Raw genomic sequence first — 27,766 nt, 5'->3', positions numbered from 1 at the left:
TTCGCAAACAGCGCTGTAACTCCCCGAGTGAGCCATGACTTCGTCTCTCTGGCTCGTCTCAGACCTCGGGTAACTGCGCAAAGTTCTATGCATCGTGTATAGACATCACGTCATCGTACAGTCATACTGAGAATATGTAATTACGCTGAATCACGCGACCTGAAAACGCGGACCAATGTTAATCTCCGAAGTAATATTCATTAATTCATTTTGGAAGACGTTAAAGACCTGGGAGACACGTCTGATATTCTGTGCTTGTACTTGCGCATGCACAGTGTGTACACGTATAATAATATAATTAATTATAATAAAAGAGAAATGTAAGATTTTTTTAAATATATTTTATAATGAAATGTCACACATATGATGTCATTATGATGCATCTTTTACGTCGTGACTTTTCAGTATTTGCATTTTCAAAGCAAGACGTTTACCACTTCTGTTACGTATGTATATCGGATAAATGTGCGAGTTTTCGCATTTCATCTTTGTATAAAACATCGTATATAATCGTAATCCGAAGCTATTTCAATGTTGAGGGCTGTTGTAATATGAGAAATAATTCAGATTGTCATTAAAGTATCTTAAGACCTTTCGACACGGAATCTCTAGGGTAACCCGACCCGCCGGCGATCGTTTTACAAGTCGTGAAATCTCGTGAAACCTCGCGAATTTTGCGGGAATAGACTTTTCGCATTAAAACTCGAGAAGTTCCGCTCAATCGCTTATTGGAAGCACGGTTTGGTTGCACGGTTCGTCCGATTTAATTGACGCGGTGTATATCGTAGCGCGCGTTTGTGTTTGCGCCAAGCCAATCAAACTGGCCCGGCCGTTTGTCCAAAAAATGGCTATGATAAAGTTAACTGCAATACCGAACTCCGTTAGGCACCCGTTACCACCCACCGACCTTTCTGTGCAAACGCTCGCGACGATTTTCATTAATACGGCACATCACGGTATCGTAATTTAGCGACCTCTGATGTCAAGTGCTCTTTAAGCTTGAAAAGAGGAAAAGAGAATGGAGGAAAAAAAAGAAGAGAGCGTAAAGTGAAGAAACGAAAGAAGATGTAAAGAAGAAAGAAATGAGGAATTAAGATGAAGCAAATATAAAAGGACGGAAACGGAAACAAGAGAATAAAGGAAAAATTGTGCAGGAAAATTATACAGAGTATTTTATGACGAACTTAGAGAAGCTGTAATAATTTGTTATTAACGTCAAATTTGATTGTTATGAAACATTCTCTAGGTCGTCAAACGTTTTCAATTTTATCTTTATCCAAACGAAAGTCGGAATTGCATTTCAGTGTATCCAGTTTTTATCTTACCGTTTCAGATGTTATTTAGAATGAAGAGTAAAACCTTCCGCTTAAATTCCTTGTTACGCGAGCCGGTTAACGTGTGTTTACGGCGCTGCCGCTACATCGCGCGTGAAAATGCCGAGTAGTTCCGGATGGGTCTTCATGCGAGGCCAAATGGAGCGGGCCGCTTGTCGTCCTGCGTCCAATTGGCGGTCGCGTGAGGACTCGACTTGTAAGTTTAAACTACTCGCATGCATGTTCATGTAATTTGCGTTAAATCACTCGACGTTTGTCGGGCGATCTACCTGGTAATGCGCGCTCATTAGTCTCCTCTTAGTCGTGCGACTAATTGGCCTTTCCCGGTGATTTCCCTACGTGAATTGGGATGTCGGCTAATCGGTTTTCAAACCCGGCGGGAAAGGATTTCTCGCGGATCGAAACGTGGATGAAATCTCGGACGGCAAAAACCGGAATATCCTCCGTTAGTCACTTGATTACAGATTTGAGATATTTTAGATGGATGAGGATTGATGGTAAGAATTGACGATCGTCGATCAATATCAAATTTCCGAACTATAGCACAGCGCTATTAGTCCGTTATCATTTTTGAAAGGAATTACGGATGAAGCTGCGAGTGCATTAAGCGCATTTTGAGTAACGCCACATGTCGCTCTCCTCGACGAGAAAAGACGATCCATCACCAAACGGTTTTAATTTCGAGCTGCGTCCTTGCGCTGTAATTTCGCTCATAAACGCCTGATTAGGACGCGCGCAAGTACACTTTCTCAGTTTGGAGTCGATCACGAGAACGACTAGAGTTTATCCGTGCCGCTGCACTTGCGACATAATGCCTGCTGTCGAGTAATGGTAGTCGTCGGCTTCTGAAGTGTGCTCCTATACTCCTACTTACAGAATGGCGTTGTAACTCCGCGGACGAGGCATCGCGCAGATGCTCACCCTTGTTCCTCGTCCCTTTTCCGTCTACCGCATGTGCGTCGTGTCGAGGATCACCTCGTCATTCATTCATGGCAGGAGAGAACAGCACGGGACAGCCGTTGCATATAGTATAGGCGACGCTACGTGGCGCGGCCCGCCGCGCCGCGCCGGGGTGAAATACCCGCGGTAACCGTTGTTCGTGAGCGGCCCGGTGTAAATTAATTCTGTAAACTTTCCGCGCCGTTGCCGTATCCGCCATCGTTGTCACTCGCGGACTTGCGGGAAGGTTGTCGGACTTACAGCGCAACGCCACCGTAAATATGTATTATGTAAATTATTAATTACCGATGCCGCGACGCGCGCGCGCTTCGAGAAACAATGTTTCGCTCGCTGCCAGTCTAGTCTCTTACACATAGTTGCGACTAACGAGTCATAATTGAAACTGGGAGCTTCCAAAGGTGTTAGGCGTCAACAAGTTGGCTTGTAACATTGAATAAGTGTATACGTCTACCTACAGTTGATCTTTCATTTAGTTGCTCGTCTTCTATTTATGAGAAGAAGCATTATTATTAGAATCTGTGAAAAGGTATTATGTAAATTAAAGTCCGTTGCTTTAGAACTCGGCTCGTTTTCGATTTTAATGACATCGTGGAATAAGAACACTTTACAATTTACAATCTCAAAAGTTCTAATACACTGAGAAAAAAAATTTGTCAATCTCAAGAAATATTTAGTCCGATACGTTCAACTAAACATTTTAGTTAGTTAACTAAACATTAGTTGAATTAATTAATTCTTGATTAAAGAAACGAAATAAATTGTTGAAACAACCAATATTTAGTTAACTAACTAAAATTTTTAGTTGAACGTATCGAACTAAATATTTCTTGGGATTAACAATTTTTTTCTCAGTGTACGTAATTCAATTATCCAGATCTTTAATATTATAAGATGTAATAACAGAAAAATCGACAGTATTTCCCCTCGCTCCTCTTCTTTGCTCTCCACTTTCGATTCGTCCTTCGGCAGTTAAGCTGATTTAGGGGTGACGCTAGTTAAATCGTCGCTCTCGTTCGATGAGGAGGGATTCCGAGGGTGACATTTCGGGAAGGGGTCGAACGCGCATTTCCGAAAGCGCTCTAATTTTACGTTGCGGCGAGCAGCGTGATGCTCGTAAATCTGTGGTTACTGAGGTCCGCTGGTGACGCTGCAGCGCGTCTACTATTTCTCTCTGAATTACCCGACACCGTTGGCCACGTCGTTGGCTATCGCAGTCCGCCAACAAGCGATATCTGTCCTTGCGAGAGCCGCGGATGCGCCACACGCACGTGCACGCGAATGGATGTTTGCACTCCAGCGCACGTTCCGACTCGACTGCGTCGCGTCGGTGTAATTTCGCGGCGTTATCACTTTTTGCTTATTTAGAACGAGGACGACGAAAACCACGGATTCGAAATTTCGGTTTATAACGATCGGGACATGTTGGCTCAGCGACGAGCAAGCGACGGAAGACAGGAGGGAACCGAGGATGTCCAATTAAATAAGGCAAACTAGGGCAAAGCCGGCTAGGAAGGTTACCTGTTTCCGTGAAAACTAAGGAAACGCGATAAAAGTTTGTGCCGTGTACTACTGGCGTTAATTTTTAGTGGTACATCGTAATACTTTCCGCGAGCGCGCGCATAGGCAAATAGCTGGCTTGATCCGCTTACTTGTTCCTATCTTCTATTTGCTTCTACATAACCTACCTAGGCAACATTTAAAATTAAATTTGATTCATTATTACGTAATATAAATTATCTTCTATATTCTTTATCTATCCAATCAAGTATGCGTATAATAATAGTTAATAATCTGATGTGCTCTTTATGACTTTACAAGCTTCGAGGAGCTTAATGATAAAAATTAAATTAAATGCAAATACATATATAAATTATACGCCTTCATTAATTACCTACTAACGAAAGATTATTAAATTAAATGCAAATGCGTGTGTAAAAATTTCGATATTTTACCTTCATAAGGCTAATGTATCAAACGATATTCTCATCATCCCTTTTATATTTTTATATTATATTCACAAAGTGTGTTAAAGATATTACCTGACAAAGTAATATGTTAGTAAACCGAGAACGTGTTCTCATGCATGCATGCGCCGCATGCAACAAAAGGGTCGATAAACTTCGCCTCTTAGGGCCTCGATTATCGTTTGTCACAATGAATGTTGAGTTATTAACAACGCTGGTATATCGTTCACAATAGTAAATGCATAATTACGACGGAAACGACATTACGTAAGTACAACAGCGCTCATAATTACTGACATTCGCGAAATAATTAAACGATTAAATCGATCAGAATTATCGCAATACGCTCCGTAATGCGCGATAATGATATGCATAATCATTTTACATATTCATTACGTGTATAATATTTATAATTACGCATCGATAAATTCCTCGTATATGTTGAATGTTTCTGCATGCCGTTCATTACGAAGAATTTTTTATCATGGAAGTGAGGAAGAGATGCAGATGCTCTTTTTTACTTTTGTATGTACCACATTTAATTATTGGTTATAAAAATACGCATGGAGAATTTTTATCTCTTTTGAATACTTTTGTAAGATGAAATAAATATCGATGAGCATTTCCGTCAATTATACGCTCTTATTAATTACTAACGGTTATTCATGAATTTGAAATAATTAAAGCTTTTATGGAGACTGCTTTTATGGAACTGCATAATTCGATATAAATACAAACGATTGATTCGCGATCATTTAAATATCGTTAAGTCCAGAAATACCAACCTCGAGAGAAGTAAGATTTTAATTCTTGCATCGAATCTTTCCCTTTTCAAACTGATTTATTATCTTCGTAATTTTTTAAAACTTTATTCTTCATGCACAAATCTTGTAAATTTTTCACAAATAAATTAGTGACCATTACCATGGTCATTTCGGTCGGATATATTGGTTCTCTGAATGATTGATTCTGCAGCTTTATCGCGATAGCTGGAAATGCAAACTATATATGATCGGTTGCCGAATCAGAAATTTATTTCGTGCTCAGGGCCTTTTTGTGTGCACTGGCGTGCGTGCGCAACGTAAGGCAGAACGTGTTTCACGCTATTCCGCAGAGACAAGCGCAACACCGCAAAGCCACTCCTATCTCACCTCGCGGTTTTGGTTAGAGCGTTAGAACTGAGGCAGAGCGAGAGAGGAAAATGTGTATCACTCGCACACTGCGGATAGTACAGCAAAGAGAAATGGTAATAAGAGCGTCGGCTCTGAAGAGGTTGCACTGACGAACTATTCTTGAAATGCATTAATGGAATGTCACGTGAAATTGAACCCATTTGCATTTCTCGTCGAACTACTTGAAATGCAATTTTTATTTATGACTTTTATATATTTTTATTTCTTAATTTATTGTGCCCAGCTAATAAAGCATTGAAATAGATCAAACGTTACAAGCCAGAAACTAAGTAAATATATTTTCTTATACAAGTGATAATAGATGAATGTTTCTTTAATTTATTCCTTATATGATAGCAAGTCAAACATATAAAAATTGAGTACTAAATTAAATAAGAATATTTTTAATCATGATAATAATCCACTTTGAGTTTTGCCAGAATTAGTTTACGCTGTGGATAATCCTTCTCTAACTGTTCCAAAAAAATTTTGTTGTTGCACAACGTAGTCATTATTTTTGTAAATATTCCTTGTTATTGCCAATTACGATTAATTGCGATCGTTAGCAGGGAAACGAGTTTCTCCTCGCTACCGGCGCATCGATTGCTCGACAGTTCCCATTAATCGGATTTGCCCGACATAAAATCTGTTAATACCAATGGGGTCCGCGGTAATTAGCAGCCGGTGGCCGGCACTGTAATTTAATAATTGTCGCTAATTTTACATCGTTTACTTGCCGACTGGGGAGGAAGAGAGGGATAGCGGGAGAGAGAGAGAGAGAGAAAGAGAGGAAGCGGCGAGAAACGAGTAGAGTTCGGCGTTTGCATCGGATGGGGGAGGGCTGCTTTTCTCGTAACCACCGCGTTGGTTAGTACGTCGATGGTTAGAGAACCGTGACAAATTGCAACGTGGGCGGTGGTATAGCCGATCGAAACAGCCGACGGTAGAGGCGGCCAACGAATTTCACGAAATTGGAAACTGGAAAACCGATCCAGGAGGGACGGGAATTTCCAGATTGACACGTGCGCGTGCTAAACCACCATGTATAAATTCGCCAAGCTCATAATTGAATAACGACGTTAAAGTCCGTGTCGTCGACGGGTTATGCAGTCTGTAATTTTTTAGATTCAATTTTTGAATAATTCTTCGAATTTTTTGAAGGTATATTTTATACGAGTATTTGGCACTTGTCTCTTTTGTTTTCTTTGTCTTCTTTTCTTACGCGTTGCAGTTTAGATAAAAATACATGATATTTTACAAAATTACAAAATCTCTTTTAGGAAATATTATATCATTTTGGTTTTCGTCATAATATCAAACATAGTATAACAATATTAAATACTGATACACGATTTTAACATAAAATCTATTTCTTGGAATTTCTTAGGAGTTTTTATTGTTGATATGCGATAATCTCTCAAAGAAACTATAACTATAACTATTTTGAGATTTTAATTGTTGCATATTACACTACATTGAGCAAATCATCTCTAATTAATCGTTAAATTTTCCATCCGCACGTCACTTGTGCATTCGAAAATTTTGCACACGTCATTTCCTTGTCCATAATGTAGCTTTCCATTACGCGTTAGCGTAATTAGCGTAATTTAATAAAGTCCCAGTTCCGTACTATCGTGAAATTACTAAGGTATGAGTTTATCCGATAATATAATCGTTGCTTCTGTAATGGGATTACACCATACTGGAATCATGGTCAAGTTGCGACGATAACGAGTCTCATAGAAATTATAAAACACTATTTTTCTAATAAGTTTGCGTAGTTTTGTTACCAATAAATTGCTCTCGTTAAATAGTTTATTTATATTGCGTATTCTGAACGAGCGCGCGTGACGATCTTATACGAACGGCGCGGCGGACATGCTCCAATTTATTATGCAGTTTTCAATTATGAGTTAGAGCAATTAATATAATTTAATTAATATGCATTTCATATGGCGTTTACTCGGTCGTGAAGTTTGCACGGCAATCTGATCGTCAGTATTTTTTGTCTTACACTCTGCACTATATATTTATGAGCGTAGCCTGTTTTTATTCAGTATTTCGATTTTTTCAATTTAACCGAATTCGTGTAATTATGATGCGTCATTATATGTTACGTCTTTATATTACATTTTATTACATTTTATTAAAAAACATGCCGAAGCGATATAATCGCTTGAAACAATAGCTATTAAAGCTGAAATTATTGTGGAACGTTTGTATCTGATTTTCTAAATGCCATTCGTCGAAATGGTCATCGCTATTGGTAATCATATTTGCAAGGTGTCGGCTCATCGATAACGTCCGTCAATAAATTATTGGCGGTGCTTATCAACACCGCGATAATTCGTGAACGGCGATGTGTCGAAATCGTGATTGTGCAATGTGCGCATGCTTAACGAAAAATCCATTATCGCGTGGGAGTGACATTTAAAAATGAATATAAATATAGGCAGTTGTTAGATCATCGATGCATTTCGTTGATGTAGTCTACATTGCCAAATAGATCAGAAATGACATTCTAAAAAGTAAATAAATATAATTAATAAAATAAAAGTCATTACTTTAATGACTTTAATAAGATTAAACTATTTTATTCGTCTATTGTGGTAGTCTTAGTATAAGTAAACTGCAATTACGCGTCGAATATTCAATAAAATAATAAATTTTAGTAGCATCATCCCGTTATCACTCTATACATATATATATACTTAATCTATTGCTAATTCGTCTATCGCCAAAAGTTACAACTATGAACATTACATATTATCGGTTAATATAATAGATATATTACAGTGGATGTGCGCATGAATATATACGTTGAATACACTTTGTTTAATATAGATGCGATTATCCGCGACTGATTTTAATACCACTATCAAATCACGTATATCAGCCGGATCTACGAATTTATTCCCTTCCGCCCCTCCACACCCAGGTGTAGAATGATATCGCATCGCGTTATTATCGCTAATCCGCTTCAGAATCGTTTTGTCGAAATCACAATGGTGAATTTTGTAAGCGGGTCGGTGGGTTATTGAATCAAAATCGTAATTTCCAATAACACTTTGCACGCAATCGCGCGATCCCGCAGGGATGATCCCATGCTAAGCTCGATAATGCGGCCCGAAACTCGATTTCCGAGGTTATTGATATCGAAACTGCCGCTTAGGATTTTAAACTTCTGCATCTATCCCGCGATCTCTCCTGCTACATCGAGATATTGTTAGAACATCCAGGGATTTGCAACTTTCGCGGAATCGGGACCGACATGATTTTCGTAGAAAGACAGAAAATATTAAAGCACGTCTTCGTCATTGTTAGATAATCAGTACCAATGAATAATGAGATTTTTGGTTTACGCGGAGGTACGGATTAAGCCGTAACTTAAGTATCTGGAGTTTCTCAGTCTTTACGAAGTTTCGCTGTCGCGTGACTCGGGAAACAGTCATTAATGAAGTCAAACAAAGCGGAAATAAAAATTTACTTAGAAACCCGTTTAACCTTAATCCTTAGATATTCCTTTAAGCTAATATTAACTTGTAACTGTATAATTGCAGGTTGGAAGAATGACTATTCTGTACACATTATGCGTGACGTTCAGATAACATATAATTACGTGAAATATAAAATAACAAACAAATATGATCTGACCCTAAGAAGAAAAGGCGAAAAGTAATATTTATAAAGATACTATAGTTTCCGTTTAATCTTATTCTTGATGTTTGTAAAAAATAGGAATTTTAGGAAGAGAGCTAGTTTCAGCCACAACGGATTAAATCATAAATATCGCGTCGGATTTTTCCGACACGCACGGCATTCAACTCGTTCTTTTCTCGCGACCTGGTGAGAGCGAGCTCTCGAAAAGCGGTCGCCATGCATTCATCGCGCTCGTTTATCACTGTCCCTGCCGCGGATTTCAACAATGAAAGTCATCGACGACGGAGGAGCGCTCTCGTTCGCGTGTCGGCGACAATAAGTGCGCCGCGCCCGGGATGGCTATTTTTTTTTATAATCGTTGGAATGAACGTTTAACAATGCAATACGTCCTCGTGTCTTGCATTGGACGCGCGTACGACTGTGCACAGCTGGTCGATAAAGAGTTATCTATCGTAAATTTTGATTCCTCTGCTTTGAAGTGAAGTTGCTGCAGCTGTTGCAGCGGCCACGGCGACGGTGAGCGTGCTCCACGAGCCGATGAAACGAAGAGCTAAATTCCACGGAGTCCATAAATTTTTGCTTCGTTAGAGAGCGAGTAGCTCCCTTCGATATGCGCGTATATCGACAGAGCATATTTCACGCGACTCATACATGCCGGACGCGCGAATATGGCGGCACGGTGAAAAGAGTTATTTGCAGGAAACATTGTTGATATGGATATGTCAAAGTTGCAACGATTCCGAAATGCATTGCGTTGCGCGCGCGATACTGTTTTTCGCTGCGGTAACGATTTTCCGATCGGTTTTCCATTTAATGAATACAATTCGTTATACTCTGTGGGTGTGTGCGAGGTAATAACGTGCTAATCCTTACGAGTTTACTAATGTAATTTTGTGTAGAAAAAAAGTCCGTTACTATATAAGGAGACAGAAGACGAAAGAATATATTTTTTGTTATTATTGTTACTATTATTATAGACGCATAATATATTAATATTGGAAGAACTGAGAGAATAATAGAAGTCTTTTCTCGTTCGTTTTAATTAAGGAAATATTCGTTTATGAAAAATTGAGAGAAAATTGCACCTTCACATTTTACGTTCCCATTTTTCCGTATTTAAGATTTGCATTTCTCCTTTTTTAATTCGTCTCTTTTGTAATTCTTCGAAACATTAATAAAAGTTTCTGCGAGTCAAAAGATGGCCTCCTATTTATTTTACGCATAATAAAACATAGAGTAAATTATTTAATAACGAGAAGTATTTCCTTAATTGTAGCCTGATAATTAACGTTATATTGGAAGATTTTTTTTCTTTGTATCAATTTTAAATCGCGAATTTTTACTTACGAATCCATGTGGTCTCTAGCTAAAATAGTTATCGATTTTTCTTTAACCAGAAGTCGGTGATTTTATTTACTCCATCCGTTTCCAGCTGCCTACCTCGAGTCCGCACAGTGCCATTATCGTTTATTGATTTCGTATAAATCGTGCGACCGCGCTGCGCTCGGTATCCTCCTCGTCTTATTCTCATGCCACTTCGAAAACGAGGTCGAAAGTATTCCGCACAATTCGCAGGTATCGGCTTGTGTATACGGACACGATACTTTTCCCCGAACTGTAGCAAAGCCTTGGTCCGACGGAACGAAAGTTTATCCTAAGTACGCGACGTGATTTCTTTCTAACTCCGCGCCAGGAACGCCCGCGGACGTAAAAACGCGGCCGTCGAAAATAAATCTCCACACGCTCGGAAGACTTACAATGCGTCACCAGTTATAAATTCTCGCGTTTTCACCAGGGTTTTGAAACAGCCGAGGCAACTTCATCGGTCTGCTTCGGCTTTTTCTTTACTTTTTTTTTTTACTTTTCTCGCATCTGAGTGTGCGAGTGCGTAAGATTTGGAGCCCTATCTTCCGCAAAAGCGGGTTACTTAGCTTCTTTCCGCAAAGTTTTTCTTGCTTGAAAAATAACGATGTTTTTGCATCTTGAAAAGTAACGGAGGTACTTAAGATACAAATAGTTTTTCAGCATTTTTGTGACTTTTCTTTGAAAGCAAAACATTATTTAAATCTTTTAATATATCTTGTAAACCTTTTATTATTAGTTTATAACTGGAAAAAGAATGATACGTTTATCTTCTCCCTCTCTTTACATAAATATGTGTATCAGCAATAAGCCACATGTGCTGCATACCGATTATTACACATTTGTATACATTCGCGATAACGCGAGTAGAAAAGTAATCATGGTTCTCTTCGGTTCTTCACGCGTTTCGAGGAGCTAAACACGTAGCCGACGCTTTCGAAGGCTCACCCTTGATGTTTGCTTCGTCGATTGCGTGCTTGGCATTTTCGTCAGATTATACACCGATGTATTCCACCATTTTATCCCTAACCGAAATCGAATTTTCAGTATCTCCGAAGTTTCGAGGGAAAGATTATAACGATAATATTTTTTTTATAACATAAAATATTTGTCGCGTAGTTACTATATAGCGAAATAATTATTTTTCGTAATTTGTATCTAAAGACCATCTAGATAATATGCATTATTTACAGTACAAATATATCGCTTATATAAACGTAGAACAGTACTGTGACGGTACTCTGATAAGAGCATATCGTACATTCATGAATCATCCGACATTAAGAAGTACGCTGCCGATTGGAACGATGTACAATCGCGAGGTCGGGATTTCGCTTGTAGTATACGCTCACACGCACATAGACAGCCACTACGTGCCTCCTCGGCAAAGACGAAGTGGCTCCTTATCGCGAAGTTTGGGGCGTTGACGTTGATATGGCGGCGGGGGTTTGAACGATCCCCCCCTGTGCGAGAGGCAGGCAAATGGTCCCTACTGCTTTGGCTTAATCTGTTTAATCTGCCTAATCCGCTCCACGCCGATTCCACACGCTGGCGCGAATGTAGCCCTTTATCTGCAGCACTCGACTATAGTAATTCATGCGTTACCAGCCCCCAGAGCGTGATCGCGGGTTACCCCTTAGGGGAAGATTTGGATATATCTCGCGATTTGAATGTTATTTTTGAATAGGCGAATTAGCATATGTGGTACGAAGAAAGTGTTCACTAATAACTGAATTAAATTCGCGAATTAACATTTACAAGAATTCACTTTTACAATATTCAAAGATATAAACGGTTTTTGGGGTAATATGCGTTTCATCGATTATAATAATATTATATTGTTATACGTGACGTGACGTTACTATAACAATATTGCGTAACGTTATTGCGCGATTTATGTTTTTCCGTGTCATCAATCTTAGCGAGAAATGTGGGCCTGACGGTAATCGACACCATGTTTTCGACATGTGTGAAAGGGTGTATCCCTCTAATTCAATTTCTGACATTTAAATTAATTTAGGACGCTGCACCATTTTCGGGTCGATTTAGCTAATTCGCCTCGCGATGATTTGGTTCACCACCGTGGACCTCAATTTATCCATATCCGTGGTCGGTGACTCATACTCCAGCACGTCCGCGCACACTAGCCTCAAGAGACACTAATTATCCCCGCGTGGACAACCATACTCGAGGATAATTAACACATCGCGCACGTATTAGCCGTTCGCGCGTCAACATTAACAATTGATAATCAACCGGAATAAATATTAGCTACTTGCAAGTGTTAGTTTCCATTCACATGCAATATCTCGTGTTTAAGAAAATATTATTCAACAAAAATCGCGTCGACAATTTTCCTAATAATTTAGAATATTGTTTTTATGCCATTATTTATCTTAATTTATTAAGAAAATTTATCTTAATAAGTGGTATTATTTAACGCTGTCTTTTGCCATCATTACATACAAAAGTTTTCCGGAATCTGATAAATTAGGTACATATAATTAATTCTAATTTAAAAATATATTTTTAAATTAAATCAAATGAAATATTTTTTAGAAATTTATAAATCGTTTTCTGAAAAACATGCATCTTCGTGTAAAGGAGTATAAAAAAAATACTGTAGTTTTTTATATAATTATAACTACGATAATGCATTTTTTACATTATTATTTCTATCGAAGCATTTTTCGAGAAAACTCCGCAATGAGAATGCTAATAAGAGATTCGACACGACTAACCCGATATATAGATTGAATCTTTAATTGTGTATGCCCGAGAGATACTTCTGTATATTTTACCACTTGAGAATAGTATTTATTGCGAGCTTTTACGAAATTAATTTTAAATCATGGTTTTATTTTGCTCGGTATAATTGGGTTAGCATACAAATATGCCATCCTAAGAAAATATCCCGAGAAAATACCAGATTAAATCGGTTATATTGTTATTTTTTAATTAAATTTTCCTTTTTCACCTTAGTAACTTCCTTCTTTCCATTTAAGAACTAAATATTTTAGTCTTTTCGCAGACGTTGCTATGCCGCATCTTCTGCCGCAAGTTTAATTTTGGGAACGTGCTTTCATTAAATAATAAATTTTGGTATGCTAAGTTCATTGTTGTTTCAAGGAATTTATAACAAGCCTGCTCCAAATTTCTTAAATTAATCATTATTAAACGAATTATTAGTTAAATTATTCCAAGTCTTATTGCATATACTTTATTAACCTAATTTTACGATATTTAATATATACACGTACACTGCAAATCCAAGTGGCAAATGTGTTATTTTTACACGCATAAACGTTTAAAAATGACACACTTGACTAAAGCTGTTTTTACATGTTTCTTTATGTGTTAAATTACGTCATTTAATCGTAATTAAAATTTAATACGTTCAATCGTGTTATTTGACGTGATTTAAAATGGAAAGAAATGTGTGAGAATAGCTTCAGCTAAAACAACACACTTGGACTTGCAGTGTAAATATATTATAAGTAAGTGACAAAAGTGGAATTACTGAATTTATTATTCAACGGTCGTTCGTATTGCAAGCATGTCTCGTAATAATGTGACTTCGTACAATCTACTCGTTAATTTTTATTTCTATACCCGATCATGCCTCCATTATTCAAAGTTCTCAAGAAGCCAAGTGGCGTAAACAAACGTCCTCGATTTCGCGAACACTTGACACCGGACACTTTGGGGCGATAATGGGCGCGTTGTTGTACGAAATGGGCATTACATTAGGCGGTCTGATTTTCAGTTTAATGGAGTTCCGGAAGCGTAAAGTTTAATGGAAACAGTGGGGTCGCGAGCGCAGCTGCGAGCACCTCTCCTTCTCGGGGGGGTTGAAACTGGCTCTTGATAGCCACTCGTGAAAATGCTTTGCGAGAGAAATAAAATAATACATTATACATATATTGCAGTAATTGCGTAAGCATATTTTAAGCGCCAATAAAGGCTACGTAATAAACAACAATTTGGTTTGTTTGAACAAAACTCGAAACTCTTATAAGATATTATTTACAACATTATTCTGCTTAAATGCCTTTGGTAACAGATAAATATTAGGAACATCAAATATTAGGAATAAAAAAACATACAATAAATTAATTAAGAATCATTAATAATAAGAAGGTCATTTTTTAAAAGTACATTGAACTATATAATCTTACGATTTCGATCTTACGTTGTAAATCACTTTTTATTCCGCCTTTATCTAAAACGGATTGACAAATCTGTTGGAAGTATTAGCAAGTGCAGATTACGTTATCATAACCGGGCAAAAGTCAAAGAAGAAGATGAAGGATGGTGAGAAAACGGTGAGAGAGAACGAGCTGCGAGAATGTATATCGGATTAGCGATAGAAGTTTGGTAATTAAGTGGTAAGTGAGGCTGAATAAGGGGGAGAAATTTAGTAGGCAGGCCATCCCTTTGCTCTATGGAAAAGCGGAAGCAGAGGTGACACGAGTCAAAGAGAGGTCGGAAGCAGAGAGGCGGATGAAGTGGAGTCAGTCAGGGAAGGAGGATGGACTGTAGGCAGAGATAATTAGCGAGTTAATACGAGTCGTTGCTTCTCGAATTTCGTTACCGCGAGTATCATGCTGTGGCTAGGAATAAGATCTTAAAAGACTGTTATGACTGTGAATTTTCGGTCAATTAGGTTATTCATGTTTGAACGATGTGTATAATCTTTGCGATATCGCGATTAAAATATAAGCGTTAATTTGATTTTACTTTAATATTATCCGATCTGTCTGTTAAAAAATCATTAAGAGCGTACATTTTTACATATTGAAAATTTAAGTTCAAGATACTCGGATTTTTTTCACGATAAAATCTTATAAAGTAAGTTTTTGAAATAATCTTCGCCATAACACTTAACTGACTCTCGGGCGAAAAAACTGGGTTAAAGATATCAGTTTGGCAATGAGGCGGAAGATAGTTTCGCGAAGATAGCTTCGATGTTTGCAGAAATACAAAATGAAGGAGGACGAACTTGTTCGCATCTTCGCATGGCTTCGGAAAACAAATATTTGCGTTGAGTTGAGTCGCACCCTTCTTGCGCGTCGAAAATGTATTTAATATCATGCAGTGTAGGAAAGGGTCGGTGTAGAGGTTAAAACAATTCAGCGATCGTATTTGGAAGCAAATTCCCGTTGCAAAATATCAAGCGGTAACGACATATATATTTTCCATAAATATTTAAAATGTGTTTTGTTCCGTTTACGAAGATCAGCGGAAATATATAATTTCAATATTATACCTCGTGCTTGATATATGAAAATTGGCATAATAATAAAGCAATGTCCGGTCTCGCATTATCGTGACTGTATTATTGGACCGACAAGAAGAATTATTAGATTGTTTAAACAGCGAATGCAATTAATCAGTTTTATGCTGAAACTGATATTGTCAGAGCATTTATTGCGTAGCATATCAATACCGGGGAAATAAATTAATGGCTATTATACTGAAGCTCGATGTTCTTTTAATGGGCTGCTGCTGCGCGGCTATTTTATCAGACGACAAAAGAGCTCTCGTGAAATCGAAGCATTAAATGCGCAAAAAAGAAGATGAGGTAATATCGAGCCACTAAAAGCCAGTCATGTAATTTGTTCCTAATTTCTTGGAAAACAAAACGTTTCGAAGTAATTCAGTTTCAAAGTAGATCCATTTATCTTATCACTTTTTCATGCGAGTAGAAAAATTTCCGATTTCTGGACTCAGTTTCGAGATAATTGCGTAAATACGCGTTTATGTAAAAATTACCAAGTTAATCAATTTATTTCACACGATGAATTAATGCGAAGAAAATAAAGGATCGCGCGTATACGAGGATATGAGATATGTACCTTGGTGAATGTGAGAGTAGCTATCGGCGGTAGACGAGGTAGATTCGGATAATAGAAGCTTCCCGCGGGATGTGCCGGATATCGGGATGTGATCCTGTAAGCGATTCCTTGGGGCTGCGTCGGCCAGTTGGCAGCCGTAAATGTGAAGCCGTTATCCGTGCCCCCATCCAGCGGGTCGAGCTGTTGAAAAAGGAATAACGGAAGGTGGTTTAAACGGGGGCATTTTCCGAGCATTCGCGGATTTTAGCGGGATGACAGGGCGCGCAGCGATATTCGCGGAGATAGACGCATAAATTATATTTCGCGACCAGCGATGCTCAGACATCTGGACTTCCCGGGGCTGATTCAAGCGCGATTTACATTTTGTATTCGTATTTCATGTGACCGTAATGATCGTCCGAAATGTATTTTATTTAAATAACGACCTGAATAATTGAACAAGTACTGTGAGCGTACAACGCAGAAATAATTTCCTGTTATTATTGTATACTTTTAAGACTTTAAGTTACATAATTTTATAAAGATAAATCTATGTGACAATTAGTGATAGTGCTTTGATAAAGTACAGCTATGTTGCATTAATACATTTTCCGCGTTGCATCTATTTTAATTTTCTCATTTACGCGACGAATTTCGGTCACATTGACACATTGAGTTTCATGCGCATTACTGCCAAATGTAATTACCTCTACGGTAACGGTATCGACCCAATTGCCCTCGACGCACAGTTGGAAGGAATCCACGCCTACGAACCAATCGGGACTGGGATTGATGCGCGCCATAATGCTAATTAGAGTATGATTGCCGTCCAAGAAGGCCCGCGTGACGCTCGTGCCTTCGCCTTGAGGAATCGGGGGACCCGTGAATGAGTGAAGGCTGTTTGGCGAGTCCCCATCCGCGTCCAGTCCATCGGCTCTTCCGGTTTCCACGTATAATCTGGCGCCCGTGGACAGTCTCTCGCCTAATCTATACAGAGTGTATGTCGAGTCGTGCGTTCGTCCTGCAACAAGACACAATAGGGTCTTTTATTATAACAACTCGTTGAAATACTTACGACCTAGTTTTATAAATCCGACATATTTTTGGTATTTTTAGCACGGAATTTCTGTGACAATGATGACTATTGAGAAAGAAAAAGAAAGTTATTGTAAATCGATGCTTGAAATATTACACGTATCACATGAATATTTCATTCATCTGAAGAGCGCCTGAAGCGTTTGTTTCTCATGTTGCGAAACGCGACGATTATACTGTCGCGTAACCGTTATATCCAACTGGCGGTGAAACAACGACCGCGCCGCGATGCAAATGCGTTTAACGATCAATTACCCTTGCCAAGTATCCCGGAAACCGTTCGTCGTCCTGTTTTCGTTGCTCTGGACGCGTTAAGTAGCGCGCGTTTAAGGCGCTTCGTTAACGGTGGATTCATTGCTTTTGTCGCGAGAGTAGCCGCTCGACGACGGAAGCCGCTCTCGAGATAGCCGAATTAATGCCGAGGGAGAGAAAGGACGAGAGCATTGAATTTATAGTCAATTAATATTACCGCTCGAGACTCGTTGTCCGCTAACTCCGGAAATAGTGCGCCATCCCAACGGAGACTCGTGCATACACACACGCACGCACGCACATGTACACACACTGATCTCACGCGACACATCCCATGCTCGCGCGCGCTCCGCAACGCAATCCTGAAAAATCTCTTGGACAATCTTTTCTGACGTGCTTCACCCCGTGTCTCGTCGGTTTTACCCCCCTGGACCCGGCATTCATCGTCACGCACGATTTAACAATCGATCGATGGCGAATAAACGACGGCCGGGTGTCCCGCGCCGTTGAAAAACTAACGTCGCTTCAGACGGAATTGCGGCCGGTACGCTACACGTGCAGCTTTTACCCCGTACCATCCATTCGCTTCTTTTCTTCGAGCCCTTTTTACCGTGGACTCGCGGAATTTTAATCAGGAATCGACGGAACATCCGGCGCAATTAAACCCCACGTGTCGTAATTCTCGGAAAACTTAAGTACTTTTTGCGATACTGTCGTATCTGAAATAGGATAAACGTTAAAATTTCACGTTTGATATATAGAAAGTAATTTTTTAATCAATTAATTTCTATTTACGATTTCTTGTCAATTAAAATTTAATTAATTAAATTTCCGATCAATTTCCTCTTCGCAAAGTTTCCTATATATTTCAGTAAAGAGAAAATTAATTTCGGATTTGTCAAAGGATAATCATCGTGAAATGCTGCGCAAACTTTCCGAAACACTCTGTGTACACTGCCGTGTTTTTATTGCGTCCAGTTATTCGCCAAAATGTTACGCGATGCGGTTTCTCATTCCATTCGTGCGAACAAAACCGAAACGTAGCTTTCAAAGGGATCGAAATAGTTCTCGTGCCGGCAGTGGTCCCGCCGAGTTCGAAGGAGACGTAATTAGTTACGAAATTAGTGGAAACCGCGAGGGATATGGACTGCGTGCGTTGGCAGAACGCGAAACAGGCTATTTCGCTGTAATTTCGGCGGAAACTGTCGATCATATACCTGCGTCGTTTTGTCATAAAAAATCAAGAACTGAAATTCGATCATGGAAAAAATTCGCAACATATAAATATGAAATAGACTCTTCTACAAATAAGAAGTTTTGCACATCGAATACATACAAAGTTTAGTTTATAGTGATAAAATTTTGTGCTAATCAGAAATTGACATGCTAATGTTGTCTTTTTTGTTTGAAACAGGCTATTTCGCTGTAATTTCGGCGGAAACTGTCGATCATAGACCTGCGTCGTTTTGTCATAAAAAATCAAGAACTGAAATTCGATCATGGAAAAAATTCGCAACATATAAATATGAAATAGACTCTTCTACAAATAAGAAGTTTTGCACATCGAATACATACAAAGTTTAGTTTATAGCGATAAAATTTTGTGCTAATCAGAAATTGACATGCTAATGTTGTCTTTTTTGTTTTTTGCTTTGTTACAATGATTCGAATTATGCCTTATTTAAATGAGAGCAAACAATTCTTTTTTTGATTTAACGCACGTTCTCCGATTTTTGTTAAATCTGAATAAATCTTTGTACAACGCGCTTTCCTGAATTAATCCAACAGAAGAGTATTACATTGCCTTACGAAAGCAAGCTGAAAAAGTCGTTAAAGTCGACTCGTGGCTTAAATTGGCCTCGTTAATTAGATTAATTAGTATTGACCCGCTTCTCTCACAACCGTTTCAGTCTGATCCCTGTCTATCTTGCGGCGTCTTCTCTTCCGCCTTGCTCTCGCTTGCCTGGGGCAGACAGAATTTATGAATGAATATTATCCTCCCTTTGAAACTCCATCTGTCTCTAACCGGTCGGTAATTTCATCAGGACTTAAATAGACGTTGATTCCATCCCGCAAATTACATTCGCAAACAGTGGCGTTTTATTAATTCCGCTCGTTCCTGGCGGCAAAGTCGCCTCTTTTCAACAGGACCTTCGTTCTTTACGTGGCCTTATATTAATGATCATTATTCAGGAAAATCTTCCCAGATGTCTGCTTTATATTTCGTGGATTGCGAAAATAAAAAGTGATTTCGCGGAGGGAAACGAAAATAAATATAAAATTCAAACTCCGTCTTCTTTCATCTTCTTTCGAGATTTGAAATAATTCTGACGCAGATTAACGTTCCTCAATTTTGACCTAAATTGATCTAATTTTCTGACACTCGTCATGAAAAATATATGCGACGTCAACGCGGCACGTAATTCGAATCGATCGTTTCCCGGGAAATCAATCGAATGTTTTATTATAAGTGAATACCGACAATTTCCTCTGTATATGCGAATCTTCCGTTGTTTTGTTCGAAGCGCTATTCAATAAGAATCCGATCATTGAGAGATACTTCATGGAAATAGCATAGCAAATTTTGTCGTCAATACAAATATCGCGATTTCGCACGAAAGTTCTCTCTGAAATAAATAAGAAATGCGATTCGATCAACCTATCGAAACCACGCACCTTTGCTATTCGCCCGAGAGATTTCTTTTTTTTTTTATATTCGACAACCCTGCGACATATTCGAGCGGTAAGAACGGGGGCTGAAGGAGCTTGGAACGAAGATTGACGACACGACGAACGCGAATGGGCCCGCGGTTCAATTCGCGAAATTCAATGTCGCTAAATTTAAACTTCTAGACGGTGAAATCAATCCACCTAATGATCGTCATAATTCACCCTGTCAAAGAATTCGACGAGTGAGGCGACGAGCTGCTTTCTTTCACGATAATTGTACCATTAAAGCGCAATGCGACGAAAATGTCATTGCATTTTCTTGTCAAATGCACGAAGCATGAATTTCTATTTATTTAACAAAGAAATTTGTCTAAAAAGAATTAAAAAAATCAATGGCGTATTTAGAAAGGGCTTTTAATAGTCCTTGATTGTAACTTTAATGTATTTCTCGATCATGTTTCGAAGGAGTGTGCACGAAGAATGGGATGAAACACGATAATCGTTTTTCCGAAGACGTTCGTCTAGGTTTAAACGAGCATCCCTGCGCTTTCCGCATAGTATTCAATTTTCACGCCGGTACTATATCAAAGCCTGTGCGTCTTAAAGCGGTCGAATTTCTGATGAACAAGAGGGATAAGAACAATGTCGGCTGGGGGTGGCTTTCGGATTGGCTCGTGGCGCTTCATTCAGCGAAATCGACCGGGCCGTAATTGAAATGCGAACAAAGCTCGCTCGTGACAATACGCGACCTTTAATTAGTGCCGCGACTGAAGAACGCGACGAGCCGGGGGGGGGGGTTTGCTCGTCGCGCCGAACTTATCCGCGTTTCCGTAAGTTCGCGAAAGTGCTTAGAGCAAACAAGCGTGATTTGACAAATTGCGCGCGATCGCGTCGGGAAGACGAAGTCGTTCATTTCGGCGGCTGAAGAATGGACGTGCGCGTAGACATCGAGATTGATAAATTCGTGGCGGACGATGGCAGGGGTATAGAAGTTGGATTGATAGTAGCGCGTGGCAGAGGGGCAACGAGTTTCGTGCCGGCTGGCTGTAAATGTTTCCAGTTCCTTCAGAGCGGAGGAGCTGGGAAAGTCCGGATTATACTCCAGACTGGATGAAAATCCGAGTAGGAAGACGCTCTGCCTCTTCCGCCGGCAGTTCTTTGTTCGTCTTCATCTTCCTCGGAATTGGCGTCTGAAACAACTTTTCAACTTCCCCGGGAAGGAGCCGAGAGGCGGCGATCGCGGCCGACTTAGGTCACGAAGAGATTTCGCGCCGGAATCTCTTGTGTGACTGTCAGACGGTGTGAGAGAGGTTATTGCTATATTCGAAATTCGATCCCTGAAACTCCCATTCTCGATGTTCGAGCGGTCCATCGAGCGTGAGAAAATTATAAGAGTGCGGGTCTTAACGACGTGCGCGATACTGCAGTTTTCTCCACTGTAGATCTCTGCTCTCCTCATTCCCTTGCCTTTTCCTTACCCTTCTTCGACACATTCTAATATTTCTAGGATTTTATTTTATCCGCGCGATTATCTCTTTGGAAGCGCGTTTTCGCGCTTCGTTCCTTAATCGGTTGAGAGTCCGTTTATGTGCACCTAGGGAGAAATATCACCAATGGAGAACTTTTACTACTATCGTCGTGTCTATTTAAGGCGATAGGCGTTTCATACGTTTGAGACGCATGATTTAACTGTTATGGTATATTTTCCCACCATGAAGTTCAAGCGCTATTCTTTAGTATTTTTATTCCACTTTTTATAGCAGACTTTAATATCTCGCGGATTTTATTTGATTTATTTCAGTTATATGATTATTATTATTTAAAAGATCTGCTCGTTTTCAGTATTTCTTGGTTCTATATAGAATTAATATTACTGAAGGAAAATTTTATATCACTATTGCCGCATTGTTTAAGATTACAGCCACTTTTTTTATTAACGATACGTTTCTGCGTCTGTACGTGAGTTAATGTTAACGCAGACGTATAATTAAACTTTACACCGCTAATTATCACAGTACTGTTTCATTAGATACTGCACTAGCATAATTCTGCCTTGTATTTTTCTTCGAGGCTTTATACCGCGTTTCGAGCTAATATTCCTCTATTTTAACTACTTGGTTACTTTTTTGCAGACTTTTTCTCATCTCGTTCTTTCAGTTCACATTTAAGTATCTCTTTATATATAGCTTAAAAGAACTAGTGCCATCGATAAAAAACTTTTACTGCTATAATCGATTCCCTACATGTACATTACACGATCCGGCATTACGCGGATGTATAACTTAATAACCGGAAAATATCTGTATTACGTGGTAAATTGACACGGTCTTTCTCAATAGCTCACAATAAAATAACGCTAGTGGTACAATGTTGTGTTTTCAGTCTCTACATATCGCTCCCATCTTTATCACATGTGAGATACTTCAACCTCTTGATTGATTTTCATCGATTTTTTATGCTGAGTCCCTTTTTGAGTTATCTTTTTTTATCGTAATTTTTTATAAAAATTTTAGTTCTATTGTTCTCTTGCCTGTAATATTTTTAAAGATAATTTTTTTGTCATTATAATTCTATGAAGGAAGGAAATTAGCTTTGTAACTGAAACGATGAAAGTTTGAAAGTTTTTTATTGACTAACAATTTTGTATTAAAATGTATATCCATAAAATTTAGAGCTATTAACTATCGATCCATTTGGCATTTTATGTACTCTGGCAGGCATGCGCTCCTATTCATTGTACATTTATGAAGAAGAGAGCGGAAGGAACAGGTTGCTTCATCTTCGAGAAATTTAATAGAGCAACGCGAGACCCTTTATCTTTTGGCACTGTTGCCAAAATTGGTATTATTGTTAATAACTTTTCTTGGTACATGTATACAAAAAGCTGCTTCTTATGCGAGACTATATTCAATTATTTTCGTGCAATACGATTATCCTATTTTGTCTTGTGTCTGATCTAATCTGTAGTCAACTATTTGATGTATAAGTTGAGTAATTTACTATATTATAATATGTTACGCTAAATCACATTATGTATTTCATATATCATACTGTTAATACAATATTAATAATATTGTATACGTGTAATACGAGTTTCTTGCATAAAACACAAGATTTGGATGGTCAATGGTTAAAATATTAATATTTCCTCGCTACCTGAAGAAATTACAAAAATGTCAGAACGTTTCTCGCTTGATGTCCAATAAAACCGTGTTGCGCTGTAAACAGATGGCCTAGTTTTCGTATAATTTCACGACGATAAAGTCGAAGAAGCTTTTACACCGCGCTGATGTAGTACGCGGCGAAAGAAATTTATGTCTAGCCGTATGGTCAATAAATCATAACTGTATTTTCGTATACATCCAAGTTCCAAATATCACATCAGAAAATGCTTAATCTTTAAAATTTAATAATATGGAGCATTTCACATATTTATTCCGTTTTATCTCAATTGCATAATAAATTTTATTATGCATTTTAAATTATGATATCAAAACTTCTTTTTAAATATTGTAACGCATTATTTTAAAACAAGTGACAAAATCTTTTTATAGGAACCATATAATCTTGCTTCTGCATCTCTCCCTCACATTTCTTAATCAATTAAAAACTACTGTATAAGTTGGTTCTTAGTTTACAAGACTTCTCTCGCGTATGGAGCTAGAGCTACTTCGTGCTGAGTGGATCGGCTTGTCCTTCGCGAACTTAATGAGGCACCACGGGGCTCTCCATTTCTGCCAAACTGCTGCGGGTAATAATACGGGTAAATCTACTATACGCGCTCTCTGTACACTTGTACCCGCATGCACACATACGCATGTTTCACATAGATGCATACGAAGGTCGACACGGTCAAAGGGTTGAGAGGAGGGATGAATACGGGTGACGTTACGGAGGATTTGGGGGTGAAATCGAGGGGGAGGCGATGTGTTTAGGAGAGGCTTTCAAGCGAAGTCTCTTCGTGGGTAGCACGATCCAACTTGATACAACTTTCCTAACAAGCCGGCCTTATAACTTGGGCGCAACCGCGAGCCGTCTGCGCATCGCGCGTGCAACTGTGCCTCGCACTGCATCTTCCTGTTCTTCCCCTAACGCGCCGCGCGTGTCCCCGGCATCTGCACCTGCACGAGAGAGCTCTCCTCTTCGCGGATGTATGAAACGCGCGAGCAGGAACGTGTTCCTGCAAAGTGGATAACCCAATTCCGCTGTGACGATACTGTTATTTCGCGCGACGCGATGGCTAGTTTTGTACATCGCCAGTTTTGTGACTTATTGTTAGAGTTCCATCCTTAGCGTACACACATGGGCATCTTACGTCCTGGGAAAGAAAGAAAAGATTACGAGACACGACTTTCCGGATCCGTTTTGTCATCAGATCTTTCGGTGAATAATCTTTAGAATATGGAGATCTTTTTTAGATATGGTTTTAAATCAGGGAAAATCCGAGTTATATTCTTTTTCAAAAATATCTTTAAAATAAATCGACGGACAAAGGTGGCGGATAATTAATATTTTTATATCTCATTGAGTACAGAGTCAAATAGGATATCGTACTTCTGTTATAAAGTCAAATTTATTAAACATATAGATTCGGCTGTTAATTCCGTTCGGATTATCGTACTGAGTATATTGAATTAACATTAATTAATTGGGCATCTGGTTTATGATTGCACTGGAATTATTTAATTATGTCGAATTTTGCAATTCAATATCTTGACACGCAATGTATTTGCAGTTGCGTGAATATATCACGTTATAATATCAAATTGCAATCCATGATAGGTTAATTATGGCGAATGTCAATTTCATACCTATATACAATACGTACAATACATTTAACTACGTCTCAGATTCGAAATTTCCCAAAAAAATATTTCATGGATTTGATTCATGGGTTATCCCGCCTTATCTCTCTTTAATGAGACACTTACTCCTGTCTCCAAAAACGAGATTCATAAAAAAATCGTTGCACCAACTTTTAGCTTCTATCTGAATCGAAAGCACAACTCACATTCCAACGGTGAACTGCTATTTGGTGACACTAATCCTTCTCGTTACGTGGGCGAGTTGACGTATGTGAATGTTACCCGGCAAAAATATTGGCAATTTAAAATGGATAAGATTCAAACAGAAAAGAACATCTTTTGCTCCTATTACTCGTGTCCGAGCGTGGTGACTTCTTTTCATATACATGTGTTGCGCACGTGGATTATACACATTGTATATGGAACCTACAGTTTAACGCCGATTTCGAACGGCAATTTTTTAGAGAAGTTTTCGTGGCAAGACATACTCTCGGTGGTTTGCCATTGCCTTCCGAGAGGAGAACGAGCGAATAAAATTTTCTAGCTCTACCGGGAATCGAACCCGGGACCTTTGGCTTAATAGACCAGTGCGCTGTCTACTAGGCCACGCTCGTCTCTTGGATGCCCTCGCGTAGAGCTTGCGACTCCGTCCGTTTGCTCGGACGGCTATAGGGGAAACAACCAAAGGGTTCCCCGTTTAATTATTAAAATGCTATGTATTGGAATTAAATTAATTCCACCATGATAATTTGGATCTGCTGTGGCGAGTTGTTAAATTTAATTGGCAAGTCTTTATTTAAAATATTAAGGACATTCTTTTTCCCGTTACGAAAGTGCAATGTTCGGGAAGATTTTCAGTTACCGGAATTTGAAACCTCCGTCTGTCGCAGTCGATTTAGCGTCGCGCGCCGTAAGTGCGATATACCCTCTCGATATCGATCCGTATTCCCCCTTATCGATGAACCGGCAAATGGATGGCGTGGGCAACGTTCCCCCGGAAATGGGGCATTTCGAATGTCCAAAATTGAGAGCAACCACCACTGCCCCAGTGGTGGGTAACGAAAAGGGGGTTTACGGAGCCACGCGGTGTTCCGTCTAGGAAGGAAATGAACATTCGCTCGCCTAGATTCCTCGGGAAACGAGCGATTATCGAACGGCACGTCGGCGTCGTCGATTGGCAGAGACGAATGGCATGTATTGCAAATACCGCGGCCCTAGGCACGACGCTCGGTTTGTCGGCGAAGTTTATCGGAAACGGCAATTAGCATACATCAAACAAAGCGATCGGTGACGAGAAACCACGCGAATAATTTCACTCACGGGAGATACAAATGATGCGGCGGGTAAACGTTGCCGTTGAATATTGCTGTAATAAACACGCATGATTAGACCACGAATTTCGAAGCGAATCATAATTGGAATTACTATAGAAATAATAGATCGAGAAATATTTTTGAGGCGTGATGCATTCATTCTGTTTTATTCGGATTAAATTATATTGCCAGACAATTTTTAATTAAAATATTTAATTAAAATATTTAATAGTTAGTAAAATTAGTTATCGCTACAAGATGGTATGTTTTGCCGTGCAATCCATGATCTTATAACACTTGGCGAATATTATAGTATATAAAACGATCTCGTACGCGAGATCACTGAACAACCCCTACAGCCTATCCCCACTCCATCTTCATTACTCATGTTGCCGAGAGCCGCACCACGCGACCCCCCCCCCCCTTTCCCATTTCGGCATTCCTGGCCGCGCTAGCTATTATCTATTATTTTATTATTCGTACGTTGAAGCTCGAGCGAGTGAGTTGTGATGCGTATCGAGTGATTGTCATATATATTATGCTTCAAAATGCGATTGCGATAGAACTACGCCAAACGCAATTTCGATTTTTTTACAATAATTTTCTTACAAAGATCAACTGTAGGATTGATCATTCTCCCACGATTAGAAAGCGTATCGAGTAAGCGTATTCAAAGCAACGGCTATTTACTGAAGGAAATATTTCGCACAGTTTATTCATTCGAAAGGGAAAAATAACGGAAAATTGCTTTATCTGGTCTTTACAGACGCGTGATAATCATTTCCCTAAATTTTCTTAGACAGTCGACTCCTCGAAATACTTCTCGCGCTTTGAAATTCGTGCCGACTGACAATAAAACACAACTCGCCCCTCATTTCAGATCGTAAAAGCACGCAGTGATACGCGTATCAAACGACTCGAGTAACGGGAGAGGTACATACATTGTAGTATATACATTGTCGTACATTAGCGATTAATTCGAAACCCAAGGTGTAAATGATACATATACATATGTATTTTACAACGCTTTAAATATTTCGTAACGGTATCGATATACGTCACGCGTTTCTCGGAACTCGCGACGTACCGCGCGCCGCGCAGTTTTTTTGTTTGCGCAAGGTCGCCGCGCTATCACTCGCACGCCGAAGCTCGAACGGGCGGGTCGTGTGACGCGTATCGCTCCGTGAATCGCATTGTGCCTCAAGACGCGATCGCGGTTGCGAGTATAGATTATTATGCGATTAATTATTATCCTTACGATAAGCGATTAGTTTACGACTGATTAATCTCTCGCGATTGAAAACTTGAATATATATAGGCGTATCGGAAATATATCTCGGCT

At 39.2% G+C, this 27,766-nt stretch overlaps 1 protein-coding gene across 1 annotated transcript in view; it reads right to left on the bottom strand.

Moving 5' to 3' along the window:
* The window catches only part of LOC139808008 (spondin-1), a 170,190-nt gene that overhangs the window by 24,524 nt on the left and 117,900 nt on the right, over positions 1–27,766 (bottom strand). The window contains exons 3-4 of the mRNA XM_071769584.1: positions 16,997–17,310; positions 16,311–16,490 (exon numbers count right to left, since the gene is read on the bottom strand). Coding sequence (XP_071625685.1) covers positions 16,311–16,490; positions 16,997–17,310 — 494 coding nt within the window. The remainder of the gene's footprint in view (positions 1–16,310; positions 16,491–16,996; positions 17,311–27,766) is intronic.

The sequence above is a fragment of the Temnothorax longispinosus genome, chromosome 2 (genome assembly GCF_030848805.1).
Source record: "Temnothorax longispinosus isolate EJ_2023e chromosome 2, Tlon_JGU_v1, whole genome shotgun sequence".
NCBI lineage: Eukaryota > Metazoa > Arthropoda > Insecta > Hymenoptera > Formicidae > Temnothorax > Temnothorax longispinosus.
Note: the sequence above shows the minus strand (reverse complement) of the source record. Positions and strands in the feature narration are given on the sequence as shown.